The sequence below is a fragment of the Podarcis cretensis genome, assembly GCF_951804945.1.
Source record: "Podarcis cretensis genome assembly, chromosome: 3".
Classification (NCBI taxonomy): Eukaryota; Metazoa; Chordata; class Lepidosauria; order Squamata; family Lacertidae; genus Podarcis; species Podarcis cretensis.
This window is the reverse complement of record NC_137172.1, coordinates 78,300,911-78,328,738: the sequence shown is the minus strand read 5'-3', so window position 1 is coordinate 78,328,738 and position 27,828 is coordinate 78,300,911. Positions and strand designations below refer to the sequence as shown.

Sequence of the window (27,828 nt, the reverse complement as noted above, 5' to 3'; positions counted from 1 at the left end):
TAGGCTACGCTTATAAATGTTATCTTAGATGGATGGCTTCCATGGGTGTAGCCAGGATTTCTGTGCTGGCAATTTGAGTTGTAAAAACCTACACTTAGAAGAGCACAGATGTGAAGCCAATGTAGGATCTAATTTGAACCTCAAGTCACCTCCAGACCACCTGTTTATTCATCCTAGTTTGCTTGCACAAAGCTTATGCAGAGGTTAGACTGAATCTAATCTTTGCTGTGAATTCATTCTGATTTGTTTGAGGAGCAGTTATATAACAAGCACCATCCTACACTTTCATTGCATTTCCTTGTCACTTTTCATGCTACAAAATGTCAGATTATTGCTATTTTTTACAGTGGATATGTTGCACTAGGGCAACAGAGCCTTTTAATCCACTTTAGCTTCACGAAGTTCCCTTGAGCAAAATAGTGGCAGTCTGGTGGCACCCTTAAGTCTTCTCTGAACATTCCAGTCAATGCCAGTCTACGAATCATTTGAACGGTACCAGTGAATATTATCTGACAAGCCTGCGGAACTCTGAATAAAGAGTTTAATTTGTTCTTGGACAAGTCTTGCATTCCTAGCCTAATTTTCATGAAGAAAATAATCCATTGTCTTTAGACATATTATTGATTGTAAAAACAGAAGGCACACGTTTTAAACACTATAGTGATAACAATATTTAAACAAAACTGTGTTTATCTAACTGCAAAGAAAACATAAACATGCATATCCTGAACTACATAAAACAAGGCTTATTTTAGAAGGTTAACATCTGCAAATATACAGAGTCCAAAGAAGCACTCTTCTGTCACAGGTATGTACATATATAATTCTTAATTACACTGGATATAATTTATAAAGTTACATTTTTAAAAATGCAAAATAAAAAATATCTTTACAGAACAACTTTAGGATAGCTATCTGTCAGCAAAGTACAATGTTTTAAAGCCTGGTTCACACATGCATGGCGTATTTATTGTATCCACGTGTGACTATATATGTTGGTAAACCAACACATGAAGGAACTTTAATGTCAGCTGCATAGCACGTACAGCAGCCAGCGGCGATTTCCATGATTGTGGCAACAAATTCTCCAGCTACCATGATCACAAAGAATGCTGTAGTTATCTCTATATACCTCTTGGATATCAGGAACATTCCTCTATAGGCAGGTACACATGATTGTGTACCCACATACTTGACCTCACAACAGGGTTGGGGGAAGAGACACAACCAAGGATTTCATCAGCTAAGCAATCCTGCTATCTCCAATTCCCCCCCCAAAATGGTGATCTCTGTGTAGGAGTGCAGACCAAGACACACTTAGCATTTTCTGCAGGCTTGTAGAAAAGTGGTAGAAATGAATCAAGTGGTTCCACCTGCCCATTTTTAGTAAAAATAGTTGAGTAAAAATATGAGCCTTAATTTATGACTGAACTGACAGCTGAGATTTATTTCTGGTTGAAATCATGTCCTTCTCCAAGAGTCCCTCCTTTTTCAGTTTAAATTTCAGTGGGTTTTTGGGTACTATTCAATGCTGCAGCAGACTTCTTGGAATAGAAATCCTGCTGTATTATTTTGTATAAGAAGCAACATCAGCAGAATAAGCATGCAACCCAGAGAAATTTACACATGCTAAAGACTCATTAAAATAAAAGAGATACAACTATTTTATACCATCTCACACTTACTGATTTCAGTTCTGGTTTAAATCATTGTTTTAACTGTGTAATATGTTTTACAAATTTTGTTTTTCGTAATGGCTTCGGCTACACTAATAAATCCTATCAAGGAAGGTCCTTAGCTTCCAATCATATGGGACTCTATAACATGAAGTGTCCCCCCCCCCCACTTTGCAATAAATCCAAATGAGATGCGCTTGCTGGATGCATAAAACATACAGAAACTGAAAAAAACGAGGTTGAATCCGTGCATGGGGTTTCTCCTTTGTCTCCTCTTAAATTGTAATATTTTATTATCATTGTTTCAATCATAATCTATCAGATTAATACTTGTGTTTTTAAACTTGGAAGTCTTTGTCTAATTGAAAGGGATTCTTACATAGCTACAGAAATAGTTTAACTGTACATCTGAAAATCAGATATCTAAATGTAGGATTGACAATTAGTGATAGGTCAACTTCTCCTGGCTTGCTTTGTATCTACTTTGTCTTTCAAAGTCTTTTCTTCTGCACCATCACTGGTTCCCCCATCCTTAGGCTCAACCTAGTAGTGTAAGTGGAGAGAGAAACCATCAATGAGGAAGTCTGGCAATAGCCCAGTGCTTAAGTTGCTAGGATTCCTAAAAGCAAGAGACACCCATAGGACTTGTATCATGTAATGCAGGATCTTTAGTGTCTGTCAGCTCTTTGATTAACTAAGAAGGTCACAGATTTTTATGTGTAACTAAAAGTTTAGTTTATTAGGGTGCAATCCTACAGTCCCTGGGGACCATAGAACTTTCTTGTAGCAAGAATGAAGGTAGAAGCAATGAGAGACAACTTAAAGGACTAATGCTAAAACTTAAAAATTGAGGTCTCTCTTTTATTTCCTGCTTAGTTTTTGCTACAAGCTTATTTCACTGTTAAAATCCAAGCAGTCTTGAATGATCCATAATATGCATTTAAATGTATGCCACCTTATATTCACATGATTCTTTCTAGTTCAAATATGGAGGTCCACTTGTGAAGTACAGTAACTGGAAACTGTACACGGAATAATGGCTTATCACATTTTAAATCTTTGATTTGACGTTTAACCTTCATGTCAAGAAGAGTTAACTTTTCCCCATTATTCACAGAATATTTTTCTTTGAAAAAAGTCAGCACAAATTCACAGGAAACGGAATTGTCAAATCAATTCCATATAGCAGCATATGAAGTGAGTCACTGAGTGAAACTCTTCTTGATGAGCACATTAGGAAAATTGGCATTCAGTTCTAGGACAACTCTATTATCAATTTGTGAACAGAAGGACACGTCAAGTAAGGAAAGATCTTTGCAAGACTCCAGCAATTTTCTTAAAGAAGCAGGGCTCACCATTCTTGTGCCTAGAAAAGAAAGGGAGGGGACAAAAGGGAAAAGAAACCAGTTGAAAGTTACATAAATAAACAGAGTACAATGTGCTATTGGGAAGGTGAGGAAGTGCAATGTTTATTGTAAGTAAAAAGATTTCATTTTAAGCGGGCTTTCCCTTATCCAAATCAATAGTATAAACTGAAGCCTCTCTGACATCCAAACACAGGCTTAAAAGGCAGTGTGGCATAGTGAACCCAGAAGACTTTGGTCACCCCTGAAGCTCACTGGATGGTCTTTATAAGGTTGCTGTAATGATAAAAGGGCTACTCATCTTCTTTGAGAAAGGTAGAATAAAATGTGAGGTGGTGGGGAATTAGCAGAAAGTCACATAATAGTCATTAGTTTCACACTAACTGCCTCCTTTCCTATTATCCTCTCTGACACATACTGGAAAACCAGTTCTATGTACCGTACTCAATAAGTCTTCTATCAGTAAAATGGCCCAGTTAAGACTAGCCCAAAGCACTAACTACAGAAATCAAAACACGCTCTGCACAATCTTTGCAGTGTGCAGAAATGTGGTTTAATTAAAACAAAAGCATGCCTTGTCAATCTGTGTTCCATCCACAACTCCCCAGATGCACCTGCTGTGTTCTTCTGAATATTTAGAGAGGGACATCACTTAGCAAACAGGTCAAAAGAAATCAGACATCATATACTTTCCTCCAAGCTTCATGGCATTAACCATCAAAAGGTATTAATATAACATTTCACAGGACTCGTTCTGAATTTTTGATAGTTGCTCTCATTGGGCTACCTACCCACAATTAGTTTTAAATAATCACAGATAAAAACAGTCAATTTTTTCCTTGTACAAATTATTTGATACAGGCATGTTAAGGTGTGCTTAAGACCACCTTGTTGCCAACAAGCAGAATTTCATTCCTTTGCTTTATTTACCATGTGTATATCTATTCAAAAATCTGAACAGTGGGCTGTATTTGGATAAGTCCTATTCAGAGTAGACCCACAGAAATGAATAAACCCTAGTCATGCCCATTAACTTCCAGTAGGTTTGCACAGGAGTAGGACTAGCATTGATTACTACCTGGTGGGGAAAGAAGTTAGAACAAGTATCTTCAGATTGTTCTCTAAAATGTTCTTGGAATCCGACAGCTCCCAAGACAGGGAATACTGCATTGAAATGGTGGTGGAAGGGTTAAAGAGTGGCCTGGGAGTTCTGTGGAGACCTTTTGAAGGGAAGCTCTTAGAAATTCAGGCGCAAGATGCCTTTCTGTAAAGGGGACTATGTTTTTAATGTGCTGCTTATTTCTGTACAGAAACTGAGTAACTGCATTTTGAAACTGTCAAGGAAAGCTGATGATTTTGACAGCCATGAAGGGGACAGTTGGAGCTTTTGGCATTCTAGGAAGATGTGGGAGGTTTTTTTGGGGGGGGGGGTTACAGCATGTATGAGGTAGTGAAATATTCTTGTACAAGGGGGAAACACATTGTTATTCCTCCTTTCATGCCCGGGTGGTTTTACATATTTGAAAATAGAGCTTTTAAATTTGTGTGAACTTACCTAGAATTACAGATTTTAATTCAACGAGTTTGGATAGCAACTGATGTATTGTGCATACAGATGGCTTAAACCCACCACATTCTTCTAAGCTGTACTTTATGCTGCCTGGCTGCAGTCAAAATATCAAAAGGGAGTTTGTTTTTCTGGAGCATGTTCTTTGCCCTTATTTAAGCATAATCCACACATATGCTGCAGTTTATGTGATCACACAATGGCACTGCATATGGTGCCCTGCAGGCAAGGAACAAAACTATGTATTCCACTTTCACATATTACCCATTTTCATACTTTAATCAGTCCACTAAACCTGGCATTTCTTCGTGGATCGAAGAAAAACAACATCATCCAACAGGGTGACCAAGTTGCAGACTTGCAAATACGTAAGTCCTTTTAGCTGTGCTTCTCAAATTCAGTAACTGCATTGACTCCTGAATGAAAATTTCTACAGTAGAGAAACTAAACATTTTGCTGTGACATCTTTGTTCTTGATTTTTTGTTATTAGTGCCAACAAGGGAGCTAGATGGGAAAGGGGGCAAAACTAACTTTCCAAAAGAAGGGATTAAAGTTCTCCCTACGGAAGAGATTGCAGAGATTTAGGCAGAGACTGAGCTCAAGAAGGAAGTACATACAGGTGTGGGAGATGGGAGTGAACTGAAGCACGCAAAAGTAGTGAAGGCAAATCAATCTGCATTTTTATGGATTCAGTAATTGTTGTAAGACATCTTCAGCCTTGAAGAGTTTGGAATTTAAAATTTAAAAAATACTTATATCTCATGGCTGCCTCCCAAGCACCTCAGTAGTACCAGCAGCTTGCAACAAACATTTTAAGATGAATAAAAATAATATGTTAAAGCCCAAGATTTTCCATGGGACACTGGCCTAGGGCTTGCCGATCAGAAGGTCGGGGTGGGGTGAGCGCCCGTTGCTTGGTCCCTGCTCATTTCCGTGCACTGCTCTGGTTTGCCAGAAGCAGCTTAGTCATGCTGGCCACATGACCCAGAAGCTGTATGCTAATACAGTGGTGCCTCGCAAGACGAAATTAATCCGTTCCGTGAAGCTCTTCGTATAGCGGTTTTTTCGTCTTGCGAAGCAAGCCCATTGACAGCTTAGCGGATTAGCGCTATTAGCGGTTTAGCGGCTTTTAGCGATCAGCTGTTAAGCGGCTTATCAGCGGATCAGCTGATAAGTGGCTTAGCGGCTTAGGAAAAGGGGGGAAAGGGGGGGAAACCCGCAGGAACTCACAAGACATTTTTGTCTTGCGAAGCAAGCCCATAGGGAAATTCGTTTTGCGAAGCACCTCCAAAACGGTAAACACTTTCGTCTTGCGGGTTTTCCGTCTTGCGAGGCGTTCGTCTTGCGGGGCACCACTGTAAAGCGAGATGAGCGCGGCAACCCCAGAGTTGTCCGCGACTGGACCTAATGGTCAGGGGTCCCTTTACCTTTACCTAAGATTTACTTAGGTAAGCTTAGAAAACACCCAAAGCATCACTAATCCAACAAACCATATCTGTTCTAAAAAGTAAGGTCTTGATAGATCTCCTGAAATGTGCAAAAGAGTCCTTTCTTTGGAAACAAAATTTTAAATCCATATTCTATTAGAATACTAAACAGCATGACTAAATAGAAAAATGCCTCGGGCTTCAATCCTAAACACACGCTTGAACACAATGGGACTTATTTCTGAGGAAACACATAGAACTGGGGAGGCTTTATTAACCACTGCCATGGAAAAATTGGTGGAAGCGTATATTTTAACTTTATACAAGGGGTTTGGTGTATTGTTTTCTTTTGCTGTATGAAAGTTTGAGATCAATCCATCTGTATAGATGGGCTTCTGTAACACCAGCAAAGATGGAAGAATCCTGCTGTCTATGCAGTCACACAGCATGACACTTGTGTAAATGAACAACTCCCTTCTTACCACATTATACTGGAGCAGCATTTTTTCTAGGCCTGGAATACCCAGAACTAGTGTTTTGATTTTATATGTCAATGAATTAGCTTCTTTTGGCTTCCTCTTTACATGCCACAAACACAGGAACATTCATATGAACTATTTAGTATGGATATTTCAAGACTGCGTATCAGAACACAAAGCTTTCCATTATTATTGTACTTTTGGCTAAGATAGTTAACATGATGCGTAACCTATAAAAACAACTCCTTTTTAACCTTCATGAAAAAGCTTTCATTTTGACTAGCAAAAGCTTTCTATGGTTTTAAGCTGTAGTTTAAGTTTTAAGCATTTGGGACTGGGGGGGGGGTGTGCGGCGAAAGTCTCTTATACCAATTGCAATAGGAAATGAACAATTATGCTGATTTCTTTTTCAAAAAATAAAAATTTGGTTTCTTTTTGAAGAAAGAAGCCCAACAGAGCACTCTATTATGTGCTCTGCAAGAAACTGATCATAAGGTTCACACTTTATAAATATATCCTGTCACACGCTATTCAAATTCCAAGAGCTTTTGAAAACCAGCAATTGCAGTTAAAACATTTTCAGGAAATCATCAGAAAACTAGTCCCTTTAGCAGCAAAGGATAAACGATTAAACAAATTTGCTGCCTGCTTCACAATCCAGTAAATCAAAGAATCTGGAATTAAACTGGTCTAACCCCATAATCCATTATGCTTTGAGCCCGTGAGAGCATTCTCACAGAAACTTTTTATATGTGAATCATGAACCCAGTATTTACTTTCAAGACCACATCTTCTTTTATACAACACATACCTTTATCTTCTGCTGTTGATACAATCAATCAATTTAAAGAAGATCCAAGTGTTTTGATGGCTACTCACCCAAAATATCAAGCTGCCGGAGATTAGTACAATTTGCAGCAAGTTCATCTATGTCGGAGTCACACACAGACCTGTTGGCTGTCAGAAAGAGCTTTTGCAAGTTTGGGAGTTTACGTGCGAGGTGCGCAAAGCAGCCGGTGCTGCTCTGAAGGGTTGGGCACCAGCCAAGATCCAGCTCCTCCAACAGCGGACAGCCGGAAGCTAGCTCTGCTATTCCATTTTCAGTAATGTTTTTACATCGCCATAAATCCAGCGTACGAAGTTTTTTGCACTTGGCTCCCATCATGCTAGCTATTGTGTCATAGTCTTCAATCTGTGAAGAAATAACACTCATTTGGAGCATACGGGTATTTATACCCTCAATCTTGCATTTAAAATTATGAACCTTGTTAGCTGCAGGTTAGCCACAAGTACCACAAATTTCAAGCGTGTTTATAAGCAAATGCTCTTTAATACCCACAGGCAGCCTGCAAAAATTATTCTGTGCAACTTCACACACTTCCGGTCATGTAGCCCAGGCCTCCTAAATAGGGATGGCCAGCTTGCCAAGAGGTCATGGGTGGACCCCCTCACCTTCATTCTGTGACTATTTGGGATACACCATGTGGTAAATTCTGTATTGAAGCAATTCCATATACTCAGGGAACACAATGTTTAAAAACCTGTTTCATGGCAGAGTATATGGGTGGCAACCATCTTGATAATGTCACTTAGGCTATGAGTCAGTCATGAGTGGCACCATGAATATTCTTCAACTATAGAGGATAATTACTCAAATAAAACTATCTGTATATATTTACTACTCTGCCACAAAATTAAGCATGCTCCTATTTTTAACTGCTTTGCTTTAACCGCTATGCTTTTTAATGGATTTGTTTTATACATATAACATTTTAATGGTATATATATATATATATATATATATATATATAGCATTTTTAATGTTTTGACAGAATTGTTTTATTGTGTATTTGAATTAAGTGCAGACACTTTATAATTGATTTTATACTTGCAAACTGCTTAGAAGCCATTTTGGCATGGAAGTGGTATATAAATCAAGGAATAGTAGTAGTAATAATACAATGTCTGTTCTGCAGAAGAATTGTGATACATAGGAGCAGGGAAGCTGCAGATCATGGACCAATCACCAATGACACTGTATAATTTTTTCCTATACTTTTTTTTGGGGGGGGTGGGGAGTACTTTCAAAATGCAGTCATGGCTGCTGCAATCTGGCTGTGTGTGACACTGGAAAGCAGAGGGCGAAATAGGATTGGGATGTAAACTATATAATGTCCACTCCACACACAAAAAGGTTTTCCATGGCAGATTTCGGCTTCTGCAGTGGAATGTGATGAATAATTATCAGAATTTGAGCTTGGGAGGGGGAAATATACAACTCATAATCATACACAATCTAGCTCATAATCCTAAAGGTGCATAAGTAGAAGGAACTGAACGTTTAAAAATCTGGAAGTTATATATTTGAATATACACACGCACGTGACAAGCGACATCATCACATGGGAAACACCACAATAGGGAGTTCCATGACTTGAACTAAATACATAAATTAATTCTACCCACCTATGACTATACACAAGAGGATTTCTGCAATTCCTACAAAGTAGCCCAAGTGATGAAATAGAAGCTTGGGAGATGGACAGATGTAAATTCAAGCAAACATTTATTTTATCTTTTTATAAGACGTGCATAAGTATTAGATGAAAGGATGAAAACAAGCGGTTAGATTTTTCTGTAAGTGAGCTGGGAAGTCTAAATTCTGATAACATACGCTGAGCCTGGGCTTTAAAAACTTACCATTACACAGCTACCCAGGCTGAGGTGCTGAAGATCTGAACAGAAGTTCAGAATGCTGAGCAGTGCTGTTTGCTGCCATTGGGGAACACATCAGAAGCAAATATAGAAAGCAAACACAAAGAGAAAGGGTCAATTAGACATTAAAGGCTGTCACCACTTTCCCTGAAATTCAGCTCAAAACCTAGGTAACAGACACCACAAATGCCATTTAATGAGTCCCCAGATGCTCTAACCATTGATTGGCTTAGAGTCAAGGTAATCATTACAAGCCTTTATATAATAAGTCACTCTGGATGTGGTTTTGCATGCCCTGAAGACACCTTTATTCCCATGACCTATCAGTTCCTTTCCCTTAGGAAAGCTCTTAGAAGTCTGGCAAATTCAAACAACAAGCAAGGCCACACCAAAAACACAGAGGGCTGATGACATCCCAGAAAAGTACAGCAATCTCTGACATTCACTGATCGGCTGCAGCCTGATGGAACTGCCAATAGAGTCACACAGCATCAGGACTGAGCTGGTGACTTTAATGTCACAGGATGCTCTTGCTGACAAGGGTACTGACAATCATCGAGCTCCTGTCACTAGCAACATACAGATGGAAACAAATACAACGTGCACTTTACAGTCATGTTGCTGCTATTTTAAACATGCTTCTGGTGAGGTGCCACATCATTAAAACACAGCAAGAGGGACTCCACCAGAATATCAGATGCACCTTGCGAAATGGCAAATTTTTTTGAGGTTGCAGTGAGCATTACAACTTTAGGCATATAATACACATCTCACACAAAATAATCACAAACACATATTCTAAATTAGTAGCCCAAGTTGTCCTGAGATGTAGTTTTCTGTATTTCATATCTTAGTCTGAAGTGTGATATTTAGTTTAGAAATAGGCTTGACAGGAAAATAAACTGGGGACCAACATAATTAAATAAAAATTCTAAATGTTTACTTCTAGTAGAGTAAAAACATTAAAATTTTTATATTTTAATGTAACATAATAAGTTTGGTGTATTTCTTTGAATTGAGGCTTGAAAAAGACTTTTTCAGGATTTTTACTGAAGGGGGAAAAATGCATAAATACATATCATAGTTAAGCATTGATGAATAGTGAGTAAGTCTTATCCAATCACTAATTATCTGCCTGCAATGTCAGATTCATATAACAATTGGCAATATTGTGCAAAAGTTAGTTACTATTAAAATGTAACCGCCACAGTGGTTGATACGTTTAACATTAGTAAATTGCTACATAACTTTTAATATTTCTGTAAGCAAATACTGATTTTCAGTATTCAAACGTATGTTTGATAACCTCTTTAGTACTGTAATCTTTCTGGACAATTGATTATTACCAATTATTAATGGCACAAATGAGTCCTAATCAGGCTTACTTTAATATACAGACATGATGACTCAATAGGTTTAGTCTTCAAAGGAATATTTCTACAGCATAAGGGGAGATGGAGAAAAGAATGGAAAGGGCAAAGTGCAGCTTTCACAATGCTGCACAAGTCCATTTATTTAATGGTGAAAGAAAATGAAAGCCAGACTAATCAAATATAGTTGGACATGCCTTATTCTACTGAAGTATTTATCAAGCTTTTGTAACACACGCCCCCTTAGCCAACATAAAAAAATCCCCATGTTCCTCCTCAAACCTGGCTCCTGTAATTATTTTATTTGAATTTTCAAATGGAGTGATATGTTGTGACTTTCACATTTTTACTTATATTGTACGTACTGTTTGAAAACACTCATGCCGCCGCCCCCCTGCCTGACCCCCCGATCTAATGGAGATATATTGGGATTATCATAAATATAGCTTTTTGCACTTCAGGATGTTTGTTTATCGTTTGCATGTGTCCTACAGTATTTATTTTAATCTTGTACGCTCTGCCTTGGTTAGGCTTCAAATATATTTCTATTCTTTGTTTTGCCTACCTCATAGCAACTGTCACAACTGTGTTGGGCATTGGAGCAATCCTTTGTCTTGGATGGAGGGGAAGTTGTAGTCTCTGCCTGCCCCTCCAAACGTATCCTGTTAAAATGATCCGGGGGGAGTGGCCATGTCCACGTGCCATGGTGGGGCCAGATGGCGGTCCCCGCGGGGGTTACCCTATTTGATATAATTCTTAGGAAGTCCCTGCCTGGATTGACCTACGTGCCAAACCTCTTTCATCTGCGTTCAATACAGTTGTGGCCTGTTTCGATCCAAACCAGTCTATGTGGTCATTTATTTGTCTGCAGGTTGGGGACTGGGGAGCACAATGCCTGGACACGCAATTGAAATGAAAATAAACAAGTTGCATGTTCTATTTAAACAGGGCCACATTAAGACATATTTAGTAGTCGGTTTTTTGGTGCAAATTAGGACAAAATGTACTGTGCTTTGGGGGGGGGGAATTGCATGTATGTTTGGAAAACTGAAAGAAGTATTTTGTTGCTTCAGGCAACTTTTATACTACAGGGGATATACAGTGGTACCTCGGGTTACATACACTTCAGGTTACATACACTTCAGGTTACAGACTCCGCTAACCCAGAAATAGTGCTTCAGGTTAAGAACTTTGCTTCAGGATGAGAACAGAAATTGTGCTCCGATGGCGCGGCAGCAGCAGGAGGCCCCATTAGCTAAAGTGGTGCTTCAGGTTAAGAACAGTTTCAGGTTAAGTACGGACCTTTGGAACGAATTAAGTACTTAACCCGAGGTACCACTGTACCACCTTTTCTGGGTGGAGCAAGAAGGACTTTAAAGGTGGCAGGGAGAAGATGTGTATGTGCCCAGATTCCAGATTCCTTAAGTAACTAGATTGCAAATAGATTGCAAATCTATTCCCCATTAACCACTGTTAATGCCAGTTCTAAGATGTTACCATGTTGTACAAAATATTTAATTATACAAACATAGGTTTGCAACAAGTTCTAAATTATAATTCCTATTATTTACATTCAAATGCAACAACAGCATAAAAAAGTTTGAAATGGTCGGGTAGTTAGTTACACAACATATGAATTGATACTTTATTTTTTAAAATATGACATCCTGATGCTTTTGAATGTAAAAGCACTAGAATCATAGATTTGATAGCTTCATCAAGATATCATGTTGGCTCCAACACAGAAGTGGAAACAGAAAATCAAGATAAGAATCAAATCAAGATAACATACATATACAAGCCAAAATAATGATGTGTATTGTCAAGTTACTATGAACAAAGTACTTTTATTGTCCATTGTGCACCTCAAATGCATCAATGCCAACAAATTCTGGAAGTATGCTGTGAATGCATATTCAATGAATAAAGGATTAAAGAGTCAGCAAATACTAAGACCACCAGCACAAAACTCTTTTGAGTATAACTGTAGTCTTACTTTAGTATAACTTAAAGATTACTTAGATGACTGAAGCAGAATTATAACTTGTAATAAGTGCTTTCAAAAAGTAAGAATATTTAAGTTGTAATTATTTATAATTAGAAAATTTATTACATCTTGGTTTTGTACACAGTTGGTTGCATTTCATGAAGGGAAACTACCACTGGATTGTTTAAGCAGAAGGCTAGGTCTCTTCTAAAAGGCATTTTCAAATGGTAAAATTGTTCCACTATTGGCCAAACACAGAGATAACTAGCCGTGTGCATTGAATAAACATAGGGTGAAGTAGGTTTGCAATAAAACTGGCTGCAATTGCAGCCAATAATTTGAGCCTGAAAATGAAACATGCGTACATGTGGATCTTCTGCCTGCACATACTTTAACAACCCATAGATTACAACAGGTGTATTTCCATTAGCAGCAAGGAAGGCATTTACGCTTGCAGAACGCAAGCTGTCATTACATCTGTGTGTAAGTAACTCACAAAACAGATCAGGAAAAAAATATTTTACTAACCTTAAATTTACTAACCTTCGGTTAGTAACAGAAAGATGTGCTATTGCTGAACTTTGAACAAAATTATCGTGACTGATGCTTTGGCAGTCACTGACTCAGGATGGAGGAAACTTACGGCATCCCCCCCCCCCCGACTTTCGCTTAGATAACTCTCAGGACATCATAGTAGCAATCAGCATTACAGGAGAGAGCAAGTTAAATTACACATGATAGAATGGATGGTATTGAATTCCCACCAGACACATTAAAAATCCTGAGGGATTAGGGAGCAGAGAAATGCAGTAAACTAGGAATGTATCTATACTAGCAGATGCAAGTTCTGTTTATTAGCTACAGTCTTAAGTATGAAATCCAGTGATGGCTGTCAACCAACAGAACTGACACTGTTGATAGAACATATTTCGCTTTGTGTTCCCTCAAAATCTGCTCTGGAGCATTGAGGGATCCTTGGGACAGATCTGGGAGGGGGGAGGGGAATTCCTATGTGTGATATTGGATTGCTGGATACTGCCCTAAGATATATATTTTTCCTGATTTTTTCAAACAGGAGTACTTCACAGAAGTTACACTCTATTCTGTTTCTGAGGCTTAAGTCTTATCATCACTGATAAAAGAAGAAGAAAAACTTTACCTCTACTTTCGTTCGGTAGAGAATTAGACGTGTAAGGTTGCACAACTTGGCAATGTGATTGAAAGCCTGAGGTGGTAGCTTATCACAGGAGGAGAGATTTAATTCTTGAAGATTCAGACATGTCTCAGCAATGACCTCCAAGCAAGCCTCATTGAGGAAATGACCACAAGACAACTCCAGGCGCACTAGTTCTGAACCACAAACCTTCAAGAATCTGTAAAAAGCACATTGTCATGTGGGTTAATTCAACAAGGAAAGAAGTGTCTTTGCTTACAGTAGTTTAAATTGGGGGGGGGGACCACCTGGATAAAGCCCAGTTATTTCTCTTGCCATGTCTTAGAAGCTCGAGAACAATGCTATGCATTCCTAATAAGAAGCCTTATTAGTAAAGCAACAGCTTAAACACAGAACTGAGGGGGGAGCATAATTAACACCAGGGACCAAGAGAAAGCAGTTTAACCAGCCAAGAGAACTTTCCTCACAGCTGCAAGAAGGAAAATTCTGCCATGGAAGCATCATGATACACCTAAACCAGAAAGCTAGAGCCCATTTTGTAAATTACAAAATTGGTACTCAGAAATGCTGCAATGTGTGCATAGTGTGGGAATTCAATTGTAGCTTCTGATGTACGTACAGTCAAGCCTCGGTTCTCGAACGGCTCCATTTTCGAACGTTTCGGCTCCTGAAAACCCGGAGGTAAATGCTCCGGTTTTCGAACGTCTTTTGGAACCCGAACGTCCGACGTGGCTTCCGCGTGAGTACAAGAAACTCTTGCAACCAATCAGAATCCGCGCCTCAGTTGTCAAATGTTTGGGAAGTTGAACGGTCTTCTTGAACGGATTACGTTCGACAGCCGAGGTTTGACTGTATATGCAAATAACCACACAGACATGTAATCATCACACATTGCAGGTTATTGGGTTCACGCTTGGGTTTTAAGTTAATTTCTACACCAAAATGTCTCCTCTGAAAGCATTTTGTAACTTGTGAAGCAGTTATTTGTGTTCCAAAGGTTTCCCATATATCCTCATAGCATAGCATGTGCCCTAAGTCTAAATGCACTGATATGCTTGCCGCTGTGAGGGACAGTAGTGTCAGGGAGACCCGAACTGCATGCACACCGTACATTTAAAGCATCCCCCTCAAGAATCCTGGGAACTGTAGTTTTTAAAAATGTGTTTTGGGAATTGTAGTTCTGTGAGAGTTAGGCTACAGTTCCCAGGGTGTTCTGGAGGAAAATGTGCCTTAAAATATGGTGTGTACGCAACCCGGGAAACAAGAGAATGATGATGGCAGAAACTACTGTCTCTAGATTAATTGTGACACACCAAGAAGACAGTAAGGAAGGGACAGTGTCGGGTAAAGTGAGTACAGGCACAAATAAACGGAGCTTATTTGCAGACCAGATCACATTCACAAAGTCCAATAGAGTAAAAGCAAATTTTCTTAGGATCTGTATTTATTACTGAATTTATTCTAATGCAGTTTTCCATTGATCAGAAGAAGAATCCTCTAGAAGTGCTAACATAGATTTTTTTTTTATTAAATATTATTAGTATCAATTATACCATGCAATTGAAATTTTGAAACACATCAAGCCCTAGAATTTTGGCATCACATTATTTCATACACATTTTACATACATAAGAAGCATACTGTAGAGGCTAATTTTTGTAACATTATTGTACTGCGAAAGTTAAGACCATAAGACACCAAGCCAACTTTATTCAAGTAATGTGAACATCCTAGACAAATTCTTACATAAGCATTCCTTTAATTTTCACTCCCCCCAAATCCCGCCCCCACAGAATAAATGTAAATAGATTTGTTTCATTGTCTTTACAATTTACAATTTTACATGTAAGAAAGGGATTGAAATCTCAACTTTTAAAGTATAATTTCTTTAAAATATAATTTCTTGCTCCCAAAACACTCAAATATTTTGCAGCAGCACAAACTTTATCCTGCTACAATTGACATTAGCAAATGTTAAAAACTCTGCTGCTCTTCTGATGCCAAATCAGAATTATCTGTATGTAATATGATTATGCGCACCATTTTCTCAATTCACATGCCATTCTTTCACTGACAGAGCAATATAAAATTATTCAAATATATATTACTAAATTTGATTTATTGTCCCAATCAGTATTTCCCAAACTCCCTTTTTAGCTCAAGCACAGAAGTTTAGCAAACTTAGTAATTCTCAAAAGTAAAACATGATGACATTCTTATATAGCCCTAAGGAGATGGACATTATCAATAAGTTAAATTACCTTCAGCTTTGCCTCAGGATGTTCACATGCCTGAAGCATTCTGTCCTCTCATGGTAATATATCCTTTGCTTGTCAGATTTCTTAGATCACTATTCTAATTTGTTCTATTTCCTTGGAGTTAATACATATTCTACCGATACTCAACATTTTCAGAAATATAAACAAATAGCTAGCTAGCTATATCTTTAAAGGACTATAAACATAATCTAAAGTTTGGCCCCCAAAGGATAGATATACTAGGCAAAGCTACCTCTTGGTTTCTTTCTACCTAAAAACTAAAATCCTGGACAACTTACTCATGGGTCCACAAGCATCAATATACTGTAATAAGATGGGCTGAGGATTGCAGCCTAACAGTGTTCAACCAATGGGCTGGGTCTAGGCTAACCACAAGAGGAGCTCTGCCTATATAGCCCTTGAAAACCTGGACCAGCAGCCAGAGGGACCTTCAGAAACCATATGGGAGGTGATGTGGGGAACTGCAGGAGAAAGGGGGAGGGAATTGCTTCTGCTCCCTTCTCCCACTGAGTCCTTCCATGTATCTTTCATTTGCAAAAGGTAGGTCTACATCCAGCCCAATAACTTCTAGATGGACAGTTACTTTTTTAAAAAATATGTCTGACATAAAATTTGCTAATATTTAAAAATTAGGTTAAAAATAGCAAACCACACTTTTAAATCAGTACCATACAAACGATTACAGCCCAGTCTTTCATGAGTTTCCATTCTCCACTAAGTATCAAATAATATTTTTCTGCTCTGTCTATAAGTATCTTAAAAGGTAAAGGTACCCCTGCCCGTACGGGCCAGTCTTGACAGACTCTGGGGTTGTGCGCCCATCTCACTTAAGAGGCCAGGGGCCAGCGCTGTCCGGAGACACTTCCGGGTCACGTGGCCAGCGTGACAAAGCTGCATCTGGCGAGCCAGCGCAGCACACGGAAACGCCGTTTACCTTCCCGCTAGTAAGCGGTCCCTATTTATCTACTTGCACCCGGGGGTGCTTTCGAACTGCTAGGTTGGCAGGCGCTGGGACCGAGCAGCGGGAGCGCACCCTGCCGCGGGGATTCGAACCGCCGACCTTTCGATCGGCAAGCCCTCGCTGAGGCTTTTACCCACAGCGCCACCTGCCTTGGGTCATCATAATTCCTTAACCTGACTTTCCAATCTAGTAGAGAAGCTCCAAGGGCGCGAGGCTACTACTGTTATTGAACTGACCATGAGGATGTTGTATAAATGATGTTGAATATCTGTAAATAAAGCAAGTAATAAGGTATATGAATCAAAACTAATATGAAAGCCAGAATTTCGCTTGGCTGGGTTAAAGGTTGGGAACTCAAGTTCTGCTGTCCTGGCTAGATTGCCTATCACAAAATCAAAACCCACCCAAATCCTGGCACTAATATGTGGAACTGCAACTTATGGAACTCTTCTCGCTAGCTTCTCTGTTACTGCTAATCTTTTAGAAATGACATTATGTTCCCAATTCTTCAGTGAAGCCTACCTTCTCTGACCCAGTAAACATTCCTCATTTCTCTCAGATAGGTAATTGTTGCCATGATATAGGGATCCATAAACACAGCAGTGGCAAGTCACAGGCCTCGCTGCTTTAGTTATGGGTCCACTTACATCTCTACCATTGCCAACTGTTTGACAGGTGGAAGGGAAATGGCATGGGATAAAATGGCAGAGACTGCAGAGAATTAGGCTGAACTTACCCTCAACCTTCACTCCAAGGAGAGAGCAACACTGCCTCTGACACACACAAAAGCCAGTTGTTAGAAATGTAGTTATGTGTCAAATTCCATTCCCCCTCTGCTGCTGCAAATCCATGTGTAGAAACTGAGTTTGGATTACTGTTGCTGGATTAGGGCCATGTGAAAAAGAAACAAGAGAAGATTTCCTGTCCTACCTGAAAGGAGTGGCAAGCAGGGGTATGGGGATGATTCTCAAATATTTAATACATCATGATTCAGAGCACTGACCTGCTAAAAGCAGATAGAGAAATGGTTCCTCTGTTTCCAGTCCAAGATAAATTCAGCCACTGGACAAGGATACAGCGAGACTGTAGGTATTCTAGAGCTGTGTCGTTTATTCTTGCCCAATAAGGTTGCAAACTGAGGTGAATGTACTGTAGAGGATCACAGCAGTGCTGATAAAGTAGCTTACATGTCTGCGATAGTCTACACAGATCTGGGACTGCAAGGTGACTCAAAATCAACTGGATAAGCTGAATTGAAAACACAGAAAAGAACATCACACCACTGTCCTTAAAATTACAATTTCCACTGCATTTGATGATATATCCCATTAGTTCACTGATTTTAAAAAACTGAATACACTTAAGGAGAAAAACATTTCCTGTTCCTAGTCATTTTTCTATTTAGTGCTTCTTTTGTTCCTCTCTACCTTGCTTTTTAAAATACTTTACATAATTAAACTTCATTTTTTAAAAAACCTGCCTTTCTCTCTTTAAGGGTTTTTAAAACCATGCATTAACATAACAGAAGGCATTTCTGCTTTCAAGATTAATAAAACAACATCAGTTGAGTCCTTCTCTCTCTCTCTCTCTCTCTCTCACACACACACACACACACACACAGCTTGCCCAACACAAACATACAAAATCAGCTATTTCATTATTTGGCATGATTATGTTCTTTTTAAAGGTAAAGGTACCCCTGCCCGTACGGGCCAGTCTTGACAGACTCTGGGGTTGTGCGCCCATCTCACTTAAGAGGCCAGGGGCCAGCGCTGTCCGCAGACACTTCCAGGTCACGTGGCCAGCATGACATCGCTGCTCTGGCCAGAGCCAGAGCCGCACACGGAAACGCCGTTTACCTTCCCGCTGGTAAGCGGTCCCTATTTATCTACTTGCACCCGGGGGTGCTTTCGAACTGCTAGGTTGGCAGGCGCTGGGACCGAGCAGCGGTTCCATTAATTTCTATCAGAGAGTGAAGCACATTATTAACTCCCTTCCATTGAACTTAATGGGGCTTCCACCAAAAAATGCAAATGCCCTGAGATCTTTGGATGAAGGGTGGGATATAAAATAAATAAAATAAAATAAAAGTTAGATCTCTTGAAAATATTGGAAATATTCTACTAGTTATTCAGAATTTAGCCACATGACTTATATGTTGTCACATAGCCAAAACAAGAGTCAAGTATAACAACTCAAGTTTGAACAGAAAAATCAAGTTTGACATTAATATAAAAGAACCAAAATCCACACTGAACTGTTTGCTCCAAATGCTGTCAGAGATACATGATGGTTTTCGTTGTATTGTAAGCAAAACAGAAATATAGGATTTTCAGAATTGCAGACTGACTTATTTTACAATGACACCATAATATCCAATAGCTGCGCTGGTGATGGAGTAGGAATCCAGTCAGTCCTGTGCAAGAGGCAAGTTTTCTTCCATACTATGTGTTATTGTGGTTCATGTAGATTGCACTGTTAGTATTTTTTGTTTGTTACAAAAATAGGATGAGGTTGAAATGCTTTGTATGCTGTTATTTGTGAGCCCACACACCAGCTAGTCAAAGAAGTACAAAGTGAATTTTCAGACTGCTAAATTGACGACATTCCTTGCTATTGCAGTGAAAATCGTAAAGGAAGGTTTAAAAGGAAAATAGTGTTCTTTTAAAGAGAACAAAATTATGCTTCTCATATTTCTCTACTATAACATGGTTAATAAGGATATGAAAAACTCAATAATGTCCCCTTTAACTAATTTCATTTTTAATGTATCTGGTAATCTACACATCACTAACTCTGCATTAGAGATAAAAAATCTTTTAACATGTCAGTATCAACACCAGAAAAGTTAATCCCACTTTAGACTAAAATTACACTTCATGATACCTGAAATGAAAAGGGTATAATGAAATGTCAGTAAGATTATGACATTAAGATGTAACTGAAGTACTTTTTTTGCTTTTGATTAAACAAAGATAACAGCTTCCAAGCCTACAGGCTAATAGCCATTAATCATTACTACTTTAGAGTCTGGTGTCTTGTCAGAAATTTGCTCTGTGTGTGTGTGTGTGCACATGCGCCCTAGCATAAAGCACAATTTGATACTATAATGAATAAGTGAGGAGACATGATGTGTTCAGAACGACTCCCAGAATGCTATTGAATATCCGCTTTTAAAAACTAATCCTATAACATGCAGAGTCTCTTTCAAACCACTGTGGTTATTATGCATTACTGAAGAAAAATGGCAGCTGTTGTCCGTTTCTGACAGCTTTTCTTTTAAAAGTCAGTTTACATAAAAGAAAAGAACTGTGGAGGGAATTTTGAAATATTTCTAAGACTTGTATAAAAAAAGGAAGAAATTGAAGAGTAATAGTTCCCAAAGTGAGACTGGTGTTATAGCCTTAACAAATGGCAGGAATTTAGAGCAGGAGTCAGCAACCTAAGGTCTGTGGACCACAAGCGGCCCAAGGGGGTCATTTAACTGGCCCACGAGCTGCCCCCAAACCGAGTCGCTCGGCGAGCCCCCACATTCTGCACTAAACCAGAAATCGCATCTGCACATGTGCAGGTGCCGAAAACATGTCTGCACGCAATTCGGCCCATGGAGGGATCTCTGTTGGAGTGAACCGGCCCAGGCAAGGTAAACCTCGGTGACCCCTGATATAGAGTGACTACCTACACATCCCCTTGATTTGGTTTAGTATGAGTATCTATCAATCAGTTTTCTCCATAATCAATACTATACAACAAACATTGTATACAACCAACATTGTATTTGAATAATTTCAAAAATTATTTTGCATAGTATAACCAGCAAGGATAAACTATGCTTGCAAAGGTTATTTTCCGTAACAGAACAAAAGAAGAAAGCTATTTTCATTGGGGGGGGGGTGTGGAGTTCCATTAACAACAGAATTTCAGCTAGCTTTTTGTTGGATTTTGGTATTTTTACAAAATATTATTTGGATTTGTTTAATACCACTTTGAGAAGAACTCATCATTTATTTAAAACATATCAAGAAAATGGGATTTTGTTTTTTAAAAATTATGGGCAGATTCCAAAGGACTATGAGTGAAGCCATTACTAATCATGGATATGAAGCTATCTTGTACCCTTGTATCCTAATTGGTTATGGCAATTATGCTTTAAAGTAAGAATCCCCACTCCTTTACCTCATAAGGCAATTTATCAAAGTATCCATTAGTTGTCCATTCCTTGAAGGCAGCCGCACTAAACTGCTTATTAAGGATGTCCATGCTGCAGCTGTCTTGCTCTCCATCTTCTTCTTCTTCATCATCATCATCCAGATCATTCATATCAATCAATGACGTATTAAGAGAAAGCACAGGCCTCTCTCTCAAACCATGTAGTACTACTGCATCCAACTCGGTGTAGTAATCCAGAAGAGAACTATTCACTTCTAGACGAATTAGGTTTGTAGGAAAGTTTATCCGTTTGATACTAGGTGCAAACCGACGTGCCTGAGGTGAATTCACCTTGGTGGGTGGCTCTGACCAAAGGATTTCCCATCTACAAAAATGAAAGTATACATGTAACACCATTATTAGACAAAAAAAAAATTTTTTTTTAGTATTGGTAATGAAATTAAGTTCAAGTTGATAAAAAATACAGCATGAAGAAGACTAAAAGGGGGCTGATATAAAATACTCTTAACTCTTCTATCTCATAAAACTTAATAAGTATCTCACAAAATAAAAAGGTTAGATAATATACTAACATTATTCACTGACTCCGATGTTGATTTCTTAATATAGCACAATTTACACAGGTTTAGGAGGGAAAACTGAGAATGCACAGTGAACATGCATTTCAATAAGTGAACAATTAAAGGGGCTATTTAAAAAATTGAAGGTAATTGCAGATGAAGTGATAACCAACATATGTGTTTATGTGAGTGTTTTTCCAGACAATGGCTGTACAGACAGCACACATTTTATAGCAGAAGATTTTTCTGAGCCTTGATGAAGAAGAAATGGTCTCCTTGGGATGCCAACTAGTACATGCCCAGTTTATGCAATCCACTATTTTGGAAATAAAACTTTAAAGATATTGTGATAGCTCAAAAAGATGGAATTCTGAAGCCATTTCAAGAGCTATTTTGCCCAAGGACTGGCTTTATAATGAAGAAGTCATTGGTAGTCCACTATGGTAACACACAAATGCCCACCATTAGGTTGAGAAGATTATGTTGAAATCCAAAGTTCTTCTGCCTTGAGATCTATGGATGAAGGATGGTGTTCAAATTTAGTAAATAATGATGAATGTGATGCAATGTTGTTATTCTTAAGAGCTACTGTTCAGCTCCTTGTCACCTATAGCAGCAGAGAAGTTTTTACAGCACAACAACTATAGGTCACATGCTGAATATATTGAGATGCCACCTAAGACAGAAGATTACAGGGCTATCATTGCCTAATTCTACCCTGGCCCCAAAAGTTATTTGGGATAATGGCTATATGGAAGCTCCATGTTCAGATATGGTATGGCACACTGAATATCATTTGCTGGAAAAGTTTATTGCCTTAAAGACCTGATGGTGGGCTTTATGGAGGCAACTGGTTAGTCACTGGGGAAATAAAGAAGAGGGAGTAGGTGGATCTTCCTACAGAGATCTTCTTATAATCTTCAGGACCTGTTGAAGACCAGCCAAGGAAGGGTTTGTGTCCTCTGTGCCTCTAACCCCACACCTTGCTGGTGGGTCTCAGCATCATTGGACCCTGTATGAAACATGTCTACATACATATTGCTTAAAAAAAAACAACCCTTCAAAGCATGGTGACTAAACATCAACTTTGTCTGGATACCTATTCGGACATTTGGAGGGCATATGTTGCACTGTATGTGTAAATTAAGATTGATGTACTTATGTTTATTGTATTGTGAATATGTTCTGACTGTTTTGTTTTCTTCCCCCACTCTTTGTGTTGTGTTCCCCTACTCTTTCATTAATAAATTTGCATGTGTGTGTGTGTGTGTGTGTGTGTGTGTGTGTGTCACATCTCATTTCAAGGAAATGAAAAGTAAATTAATAAGTTGAATTACCTTACTTCAGCAGGCAGCGTTTGGGAATAAGGACTTGCAGAACATGCCAAAATCCTAACGACAGCACCAGGGTGATAGGTTTCCAGGACATGTATTGCTGTGGGATAAACTGGTTCATCAAAAGCAAGCTCTACATAGTCGTGACTATGGAAATTGGGTGGTGTCCTTGTGAAAGGTGACCGTGCACTAGGACAGACTTCCCACCATGTTCCGTAAGTTCGAAATACAGCAGTCTGCGTGAAGTCACCAGAGCTAGGGTACACATTAGGAGTTCCAGCCAAATTCCACATGGTGTATGACATGCTGTTTTCACTACCATAATGGGAACTGAAATCCAACACTTCTTTGGCATATTGGACCACTTCGACATTGATAGGTAAGGCTCTGTTTGATTCAATAGCTCTCCGATTGTTCATAGGTTCGCCCCTTGTAGCTGTCCTGGCTCGGCGTCGAAGGCAAATGTAGTAAAACATGCTCAGAACTGTTAACATGGGAAATGCTGGTGATATCCAGATAGCTATTATCAAGTTGCTAAAGGTCAGGGATCCTCAAGAGACTTGCATTGCTTTGTGGGACGTTTGGAAAAACCAACAGGCACCTAAATCAAAACAAAAACAAAGAACAGTCAATACGAAAACTATTCAAGAAACAAAATTGCTTTTACTAGTTTGAGTTGGCCAGCCTTAAGTTGCCACTGCAACATTTGGGAAAAACAAGTTAGTAAAAGTTTCATTAAAATATTATTGTCTAACAAAATGTCTCATATTGCCTTAAAAACAAAGCTTGCCGACAAATCTTAGTTTTCACTTCACTTTTTGCAGTAGTAATAGTGAAAAGGCATCCAATTAATTTCAGAATCATAACCTTGGCCGCTGTACTCAAAATAACATCATTTTGCATGAAAAGGCAGCATCGCCGAACATGGACAGGTCATATAGCTATGCTGCCCTGCAATCTCACACCTCATTCACCATATGGAGTAGCAGATCACTTTGGTCAAAATGACATTAGGCTACATTGATCAAATCTGCCAAAAGCATGAATAAAATCCCCAAAATTAGAGAGATGCTATAATTGTTGCAGTAAATGCTAACAGGCTTCACGGCAAGCTACATCTGCTGAAATCCCCCTTCTATGTAACTATTAAAAGGTACAGAAACCCCATCCTCTTTTTATTTATGTCTGACTCTAGAAATAACTATTCTCCACACATTATTGAATTAAAGCAAGCAAGTCTATTGTTCCGCATGAATCTCTTTGCTAATGTAAATGTCTTATATTAGAAATCAGCATCTTTTGAGGTAAGAATAATGCAGCTGACCAAATACACCCTACTGATGGCATTAGTTAACATGCTCTGCAAGAGTTCCTTTCATGGGTAACTTTAATTTTGAAAGCATCTTCTGTGCTAACCAGATCTTGCAGTGTATCCCCAATGTCACACACCATGTTTTGACACAAGAGGTGTATATTTTTAGGATTCACCTTAATTTTGTAATTGTCAGTTTTTAAAAGCTGTTTTCAATATTGTGTTTTCATATTGTAGTCCACCTTGGGACCTTAGGGTGAAGTGTGGGTTATTAGAAGAAGCAGAAGGAGGAGGAGAAGAAGAATTTGCATCTGAAAGCAGGCAAAGTATATAAATACGAGATGCACAGAATGGAGGCCATACTGAACAAATATATCAAGTTGTCACACATTTCAAACACCCAATCGAGTCACACTTAGTAAATCAAAACCTAGAAAAAATTAAAAAACACTTTATAAATTCAATATACAATAAATTTAATTAAAATTTTGTACCCCAAAATAAAAGTATAAAAGATAAATGAATAAAAATTGCTTTGCCATTGCCCAGAAATATTAACTTAAAGCAATGTTAATATAATTGAAGCACTTAAAAAAGATAATTTATACATAATATTAGTTTCAAATACATAATTACTACATTAACATAAGGAGGGAATGAAACTACATTTTAATAAAAAGAACAAAAAGTTATGTGTTCAAAGTGCCTTAGTAATCCCAGAATTGTATTAACCTTGACAAATATACTTATGTACAGACTTATGAGCCAAGATGACCCCCAAATTAATCTTCTTGTCTCTGATCTTAGCTGTTTATCTTCAGCGGCAAAGAGAAGTGCCTATAACCTGTTGAATCTGCAACAGGGATGATGAAATACTTCTTAAAATAGATGCAGTATTTGTGTAACAAACATTTACTCGAACATGCACAACACAAACCTAAATGTTGCCTGCATTTCAAAGGCAAACTATTGCTGGAAAACAAAGCCAAGAAGGTAGAGATAGCTTAATTCATTTCAACGCTATAAATTTTAAAAAGATATTTAATCTATCTTCTCAGAGAGAACTTTTTTTGTTTTGACAGCTCCAGAATGACGAGTAAAACTCCACTGTTCTACCGATTTATCTGTTTATGCTCAAGAACATGAGCCCACTGCACCCAAAACCTCTGTAGTTCAGGGTATTTTCTGTTTTCACAGTAGCCAAGCAAAACCCCGGTGCAAACTTCACAATCCAGACATGAGCGCAAGAGAACTCTCCCACCCGATATCCAGCAACTGGGATGCTTGCACTCCATTCAGTAGCTGAGCAGAGATTTCACCAGTGCCAACAGTCTACTCCATCATCTTCTGCTTCAAACTAGATACTTTATTTATTTTACATAACATGCATCATGCAAAACAGTACACTTGCCAGCAACCCACTCTGCTGGAGGGCCACTTCTACTAGGAAATGTCAAAGCCTCCAAAATGACTCCCACAAATGTCTCTTATTTACACCTTGTTTTCCCCTCCGGAACATGCTATAGAGAAAGTGAGTTGGACATCGCCCAAGAGTTCAGATTCAACCCAGTGGATGTTATTTGATTACTTGTAATAAGGTATGGTATAGTGGTTAAGGTGTCAGACTGTAACCTGTGATACTCGAGTTCAAAACCCCAATTCAGTTATAAAACTCAGTGGCTGACTTTGGGACATCACTGTCTCTCAGCCGAACCAACTTGACGGGGTTGTTGCGAGGATCAAATAAGAAGAGCCTGAACTTCCCATTTCCCCTTATAAATTCCCCTATCAAACTAAATTAAAGGCTACTAAATCCTCACTATATCTGTTCCCCCCATCCCGAGACATTAGTTTCTTCTCAATTTTAACAATTCAAAACATTCCTGTATGTTCAGGTCCTGTAGAAATGTCCCTAATATGTGTCATTTGCACAACTTCAACCTCTTCTTCATAGACCTTTCACCATGTCCTTGTTCTCCACACCGTACAAAATACCATATTTTTTGCTCTATAAGACTCACTTTTTCCCTCCTAAAAAGTAAGGGGAAATGTGTGTATGTGTCTTATGGAGCGAATGCAGGCTGTGCAGCTATCCCAGAAGCCAGAACAGCAAGAGGGATTGCTGATTTCACTGTGCAGTGATCCCTTTTGCTGTTCTGGCTTCTGAGATTCAGAATATTTTTTTCTTGTTTTCCTCCTCCAAAAACTAGGTGCGGTTTGTGGTCTGGTGCGTCTTATAGAGCGAAAAATATGGTAACTGCCTCCCACCACTTTGTCACTGCCTTTTCCACTTCTCTCCATTGGTATCCTCTCACTCCCTGCATTCATTTCAAACCTCATCAAATTCAAGGCTTTGCACAACCATCTCACTCACACTATTGCAGGGTGGGGCAGGTTTTCAGGCTTCTTGGATCTACAGTAGTTTGGGTTTGTTGGTTGTTATTGTTTACTAGAAATTCAACCAGTAAAGTGCAAATGGCACACCATTAGAATTAAAGAACAGAGTGTCTTTTGAGCACATCTGGAAACTAGGGGTTCATTTACAGTATCAGAACTGAATAAAGCTAACAGTCCTTTTAACACACAGTCCACTCCTGGCTACCTTATGTTTTCTTCAGTACAGCAGCCTATTGAAAATCTTCTTGCTGTTGCCAAATGCCAAGTAGGTAACCTTTGGTGATCTACTATAAATCACCACCCCTAAACGCTGCGTGTAGATCCCGATCTGCTTCTAACCACTCCTACTCTATTGCTTTCCCGAAAGTCTGTTTTATTACTAGCCTAACCTCTCTCCCTCTCGCACACACTTGCAGCTCAATAATAATAATAATAAAGCATTGCTACATCATTTAAAGTAAACGCAGGAATGACCTCCAATAGGGAAAAACTACACGCAATTTTTAAATCATGAGGATTCAAGGGTAGGCCTTATTAAAAACCTAACCACAAGGTAGTTTGGAGACACGTGTTAACCATCATAAATAACTTATTCCTTCGCCAAGATCTTGCCCGCTGTGGAATTAAGAAGAGCTCCTTCGCAAAAGGGCTTTATTCCGCCAAGGGGAAAACACTGCATTATTTGCAAAAGAAAGGAGGGAGGGGAGAAGGGGACTCTGCCATCCGTTGGCCTTTTCTCAAGTCTTCTGATGCGGCCAGAGATAAGACAACTAGTGGCCTCGAAGCCCTCGCCCCTGGCTTCCAAAACCCCCATGCAAGCTACCAGGGCAGACCTCTGAGCAACAGGGGGCGGCCGCCAGATGCTGGCTCCGGCCTCGCCCTCGGCCAGAAAGGAAAAGGCTGCCCACCCATTTTCATGCTTACTGTTCAGATAATCTTCGCTCCGCTGCCCGAGCCAGCTCTGGGCAGCGGGACGCATTCGCGACCGGCGCCGAAGCTACCGCCGCCATCTTTGAAGCTGGCGGGCGCAGCTCACGCGACGCGCCATGACGCCG

The 27,828-nt window shown here is 39.1% G+C and overlaps 1 protein-coding gene across 3 annotated transcripts; it reads right to left on the bottom strand.

Annotated features, from left to right (window-relative positions):
- Positions 1 to 527: 527 nt before the first annotated feature.
- FBXL4 (F-box and leucine rich repeat protein 4) lies at positions 528 to 27,828 on the bottom strand. Of its 3 annotated transcripts, none has more exons than XM_079971656.1 (8): positions 27,698 to 27,828; positions 23,068 to 23,665; positions 21,177 to 21,534; positions 18,004 to 18,248; positions 13,746 to 13,959; positions 9,215 to 9,286; positions 7,394 to 7,706; positions 528 to 3,042 (listed from the first exon to the last, which is right to left on the bottom strand). In XM_079971656.1, the coding sequence occupies exons 2-8, from the start codon at positions 23,556 to 23,558 to the stop codon at positions 2,879 to 2,881; spliced, it is 1,857 nt and encodes a 618-aa protein (XP_079827782.1). In that variant the 5' UTR covers positions 23,559 to 23,665; positions 27,698 to 27,828; the 3' UTR covers positions 528 to 2,878. The 3 variants fall into 3 exon arrangements, with proteins under 3 accessions (XP_079827782.1, XP_079827783.1, XP_079827784.1); XM_079971657.1 differs by having other exon boundaries at positions 27,682 to 27,794; XM_079971658.1 differs by lacking the exon at positions 27,698 to 27,828 and adding an exon at positions 24,553 to 24,693.